General features: G+C 39.2%; 1 protein-coding gene across 1 annotated transcript; it reads left to right on the forward strand.

The window, feature by feature from the left end:
- Positions 906-2665, forward strand: LOC107633192. The gene is made up of 3 exons (XM_016336829.1): positions 906-1300; positions 1717-2023; positions 2165-2665. Exons 1-3 carry the CDS (start codon positions 906-908, stop codon positions 2663-2665), a joined length of 1203 nt encoding a protein of 400 aa, XP_016192315.1.

Consider the following 6222-nt stretch of genomic DNA (forward strand, 5'->3'; position numbering starts at 1 on the left):
TGAAGGATAACTAGATTGAGCACTCTACTTTTTGTTGTGATTAATTGAATTTTAATTCCTGTTGTTCATTTAGTTTCTGCATTTTAGTTGTTTTTCTTGAATTTTATCTTACTGCTTTACTTTCCAGCAAGCTAACCTAATAACAATTTGATAAATTGCTCTAACCAAGCTAACTATACTCTATTCTTTTAGACTCTACACTTGCTGTTTCTTGTATTTGTTCATTGTATGATAGGTAGGAGAAAGGAAACTTCAACTTCCTTTGACAGTGAACCGGAAAGAACCTTCTTGAGATTAAGGAGGGAAGCAAGGGGAAAAAGGGTTGTTGGTGCAGAAGAAGACGAGGAATACTTTGATATAACCATAGAGGATAATATGGAAAACTATCATGAAGAAGAGGTAAACAACAATGTCAGAAGAGGTGGAGCTTACCCTACTGGACAAGAGAGGAGAGTTTTGGGATCATACATCAACCCAAACCCAGGAAACTGTGGTAGCATCATTCAAAAGCCAACCATCAATGCCAATAACTTTGAATTAAAGCCCCAGCTCATAACTCTTGTGCAAAATAACTGCTCTTACGGAGGAAGTGCACAAGAAGATCCAAATGAGCATCTCACTAAATTCCAAAGGATATGTGACACGGTTATGTCTAATGGTGTTCACCCTGACACCTATAGACTATTACTATTTCCATTTTCTTTGAGAGACAAAGCATCAAAATGGTTGGAATCATTTCCAAAGGAAAGCTTGACAACATGGGAAGATGTAATGAACAAATTCTTGACTAGGTTCTATCCTCCACAAAAGGTCAACAGGCTGAGAACTAAAGTGCAGACGTTTAGACAATTGGGTGGTGAGACCATTTATGAAGCCTGGGAGAGATTCAAAGATCTGATGAGGAAATGCCCCCTGACATGTTTAATGAGTGGGTGCAACTTCATATCTTCTATGAAGGGCTGAATTGTGAATCCAAGAAGGCTATAGACCACTCATTTGGAGGCTCACTCAACAAGAAAAAGACCATTGAGGAAGCCATTGATGTGATAGAGACAGTGGCTAACAATGAGTATTTTTATGCCTCAGATAGGAGTAACAACAGGAAAGTATTGGAATTGAACCAAATGGATGCAATCTTGGCCCAGAACAAGATGATCACCAAGCAACTTACTGAATTGACCAAGCAAATAGAGAAGAATCAGGCTGCAGCCATCCACACTCAACCCTCACCTCAAGAAGAATTGGAAACTGAAGAAGGAGTTAACTGGGAGGAAGCTAATTACCTTGGAAACCCATCCAGGCAAACCAATGATCTTTACTCCAAAACCTATAACTCTGGTTGGAGAAACCACCCAAACTTTGGGTGGGAGAACCAACAAAGCCAAAGCCAAGACCACAAACCACACAATCCAACCCAACACAATAACTCCACCCACCAAAACTCCAACCAAAGACCCTACCATACTACACAAGATGCCTACTCACAGCCACATTACCAAAGCCACAACAACAACTCTTCACGTCCCAATTTCAACCAACATTCACCACAGGAAAATGAAAGAATGGCTAGGATGGAAGCAATGCTTACGAACCTTTGTAAAGAAGTGGAAGGCATAAAAAATTCAAGGAGGAAGTAATATCCAATCGGCAAAATCAAGGTGCTACAGCTCAGAAGCTTGAAGCACAAGTGGGATATTTATCCAAACAATCCCCTAGTTATAGTTCTAATGGTGCCACCAAGACAGCTTCAGGAGAGGAATGCAAGGCTATTACCCTCAGAAGTGGAAAGGAATTGGAAGAGAAGTCAAGGAATACAAAGGAGAAGGAAGCAGAGGATAGTTCAACTGACAAGGAAGAAGCACAAACACCTACTCCCAGTTCATCAGCAGAAAAGGAAGTTCTAAAGCCATATGTCCCAAAGGCTCCTTACCGTCAACGCCTAATGAAGCATGCAAAGGACAGCCAATTCTCCAAATTCTTGGAAATCTTCAAGAAGCTTCAAATCAACATTCCCTTTGCTGAAGTATTAGAGAAAATGCCACTCTATGCTAAGTTTCTGAAGGAATTGATGACCAAGAAGAGAAGCTGGAGGAATGATGAAACTGTGATACTAACTGAGGAATGTAGTGCTATCATCCAACATAAGCTACCTCGAAAATTGAAGGACCCAGGAAGCTTCCAAATTCCCTGCATCATAGGGGAAATAACAGTTGCAAAAGCCTTGTGTGACTTGGGAGCTAGTATAAACTTGATGTCCCTGACTATGATGAAAAGGATGAAGATTGAGGAAGCCAAACCAACAAGAATGGCCCTCCAACTGGCAGATCGGTCATTTAAATTCCCTCATGGCATAGTAGAAGACCTGGTCGTGAAAGTAGGAGAATTCATCTTCCCTGCTGACTTTGTGGTGTTGGATATGGAGGAAGAAGCTAAAGCCTCAATCATCTTGGGGAGGCCATTTTTAGCTATTGCTGGGGCAATCATTGACGTCCAAAAGGGTGAACTTACCCTTAGACTACATGATGAGAAAATGGTATTCAATGTATTCAAAGCTATGAGCTATCCACTAGAGGCAATGAGAGAGTGTATGAGGCTAGATACAGTGGAAACTGTGGTGCAAGAGACATTTGAAGAAGAACTGGAAGAGCTGACCGAGAGTGATTGATAAACCCCAATTTTGTGGTTTATATTATGTAGAATTTGGGGGATTTTGTCAATATTTCTCACACTTATTCACGAGAAATGCATGATTTTGTGTTCACTTCCTAATATTGCTCCATGATGGAAAAATATGCTTATTTTGCCTTAAAATTGCCATATTTTAATCCTCTTATATTGCCATTCGATGCCGCGATGTATTTGTTGAGTGATTTCAGGAATTATAGGTTAGGAATGGCCTAGAAGAGAGAAAGAAAGCATGTATAAAAGGGAGGAACATGAAAACTTGAAATTTTGGGAAAAGCAGCATTGGCGCGCCCGCGCATGAGATTGGCTGGAAGTGGCATGCAAGGATGGACGCATCCGCGCGGATCAAAAGATTCCTATCGACGTGCACGCGCACTTGGCGTGCACGCGCGGATCGCAAAAGCAATCGGCGCGCATGCACGCATGGCGCGCACGCGTGGGATGCTGCACGTTACCTCATTAAAGGAAATCGTGCCTGGCGATTTCTAAGACTCATCAGGTCCAATTTCAAGCTGTTTCTGCATGGAAAAGACCCAAGGATGCTAGGGGGAAAGGGGGGATCAACCATTTTACACTAAGACATAATTTTTAGCTAGTTTTTTGGTTCTTTGTTTTTCTAGAGAGAGAAACCCTTGTTCCTCTCTAGATCTAGTTTTAATTTGATCTTCCCTTGTTGAATCGTGAATTGGATCTTGTTAATCACTAGTTTTAATTGTTAAATTTGAATTCCTAGTATAATTTTGCTTATATCTTGTGATAGTTTCATGAATTCTTGTCAATTGTCATTTTATACCCATTTCATGAATGTTGTGGATCTTGACTTGTTGATGATATATTGATCATTTCTATGTTTAATTGTGTTGTTTGGATGAATGTATGATGATAATTGTTAGTGGGTACTTGTTGATTTCAATTTAATTGCTATTTTGAACATGTCTTTTGTTAATGCTTACCATGTGTTTGATGAAATGCTTACTTTGATCATGGAGTAGTTCTCTTTACTCTTGGCCTAGGCCAAGGGAATTAGGTAAACTTGAGTCATTGGATCTAATGGAATTGATGATTTGAGAGCCCTTAGTGGTTAATTTGATAACCATTGACGCTAACCTTCTACTAAGTTAATTAGTAGTGAGGTTAGAACTTATGGGTTGATGTTGACCAAACCATTTGACGTACTTCAAGTATAGAAGTAGACTTAATGAGTTTGGTTCCTCATAATTGTCAAGATATGGTTATTAGACAAGGATGGTGACCTCAATTCCCATACCTAGCCAAGAGTTGCTTTTATTATTCATATTTGAAAACCCGAATTCCCAATCACTTGCTTTAGTTATAGTTACTTGTTTAGATTAGAATAGAATCATATTGGATGTTACTTCATTAGTTTGAAATTACTCATATCTTGCTTAGTTATTTGAATTAGTTTCTTGCAATCTAAGATTACTTGCTTGTTAAGATTCCCATTTATTTTTATGCTCATAACTCACAACCCCGGGTTTCTAACCAATGTTGAAGCACATGTTTGCCCATTCTTTGTGAGACGACCCAAGGTTTGAATACTTCGGTTATTTCTATTGGGGTTGAACTTGTGACAACCAAATTCCTCTTCTAAATTTGACACCCGAGGATTGTTGTTGGTAGAGCTATACTTGCAACGCAATTTTATTGAGGAAAATCTTTACCAATACACCCTTGAGGCACGATCAGTGATTCTTTGTTAAATGTTGAGGTTGCTGATGTCAACTTAATAGAATTGCCTACTCTGAACACGTTGGAGGAAAGGAAAAAGAAAAAGAAGCACCAAAACTGGAGGTAAAAGCACTACCCCCTACTCTCAAGTATGAATATTTAGGAAGTGATGGAAGCTGCCTAGTAATCATCAATTCTGCCCTTAGTCAAGAACAAGAAGAAGAATTGATCAAGGTGTTGCAAAAGCACCAAGATGCTATTGGATGGACCCTTGCTGACTTGAAAGGGATAAGCTCATCCATATGCATGCATAAGATTTTGCTGGAAGATGATGCCAAACCCTCCATTCAAGCCCAAAGAAGATTGAACCCTGTCATGAAAGAAGTGGTCCAAAAAGAGGTGATGAAGCTATGGCAGGCAGGAGTGATCTATCCTATTTTAGATACCCATGGGTAAGCCCTGTCCATGTGGTTCCAAAGAAAGGAGGCATCACTGTTGTACCCAATAAGAAAAATGAACTCATTCCTACGAGGACTGTCACATGATGGAGGATGTGTATTGATTATAGAAAGCTTAATGAGGCAACCAGAAAATATCATTTTCCACTCCCTTTTATGGACCAGATGTTGGAAAGATTGGCAGGACATGCATATTATTATTTTCTTGATGGATATTTGGGTTATAATCAGATCGTGGTTGACCCAAGAGATCAAGAAAAGATATCATTCACCTGTCCCTATAGAGTCTTTGCTTACAGGGGCATGCCATTTGGGCTGTGCAATGCACCTGTAACTTTTCAACGTTGCATGTTATCTATCTTCTCGGACATAATTGAAAAATTTATTAAAGTCTTTATGGATGACTTCTCAGTATTTGGGAATTCCTTCCCTAATTGCCTAAATCACCTTGCCCTTGTATTGAAAAGATGCCAAGAAACCAATTTGGTTTTGAACTGGGAGAAATGTCATTTTATGGTAACAGAAGGAATTGTCCTTGGTCATAAAATTTCATAAAAGGGTATAGAAGTGGACAAAGCTAAGGTGGAATTAATTGAGAAATTACCTTTACCTAGCAATGTCAAGGCAATTAGAAGTTTTTTGGGGCATGCTGGTTTCTACAGAAGGTTTATCAGAGATTTTTCCAAAATTGCAAAATCTTTGAGCAACCTATTAGTCTCTGATACACCTTTTGTATTTGATCAAAAATGCATACTAGCATTTGAAACACTAAAGAGAGAGCTTTCCTCAGCACCTATCATTGCCCCACCTGATTGCTCAGAGATGCATTAGACTTTGCTGTGGGGGTAGTGCTTGGACAGAGGAAGGACAATTTAGTGCATGTCATATATTATGCCAGCAAGGTTTTGAATGAAACTCAAAGGAATTATACCACTACTGATAAAGAATTACTGGCCATAGTGTTTGTATTTGAAAAGTTTAGATCGTATCTCATTGGATCTAAAGTTATTATTTTCACTGATCATGCTACACTAAAGTATTTACTTGCTAAACAAGAGTCAAAACCAAGATTGATAAGGTGGATTTTGCTATTGCAGGAATTCAACATTGAGATTAAGGACAAAAAGGGAGTGGAGAACAAAGTGGCAGATCATTTGTCCCGAATCCCTTGTGAAGATGGTCGCACCCACAAATCAAGTGTAAATGAGTTCTTCCCTGATGAGCAATTAATGCTAGTTCATAAGGCACCCTGGTTCGCTGACATTGCTAACTTTAAGGCAACTAAGGAGTTTCCTTCAATGATCAACAAGCATCAAAAAAGGAAACTTATCAATGATGCAAAGTACTTCATTTGGGATGAGCCATTTTTATTTAAGAAATGCTCGGATAA

The sequence above is a fragment of the Arachis ipaensis genome, chromosome B03 (genome assembly GCF_000816755.2).
Source record: "Arachis ipaensis cultivar K30076 chromosome B03, Araip1.1, whole genome shotgun sequence".
Lineage (NCBI taxonomy): Eukaryota > Viridiplantae > Streptophyta > Magnoliopsida > Fabales > Fabaceae > Arachis > Arachis ipaensis.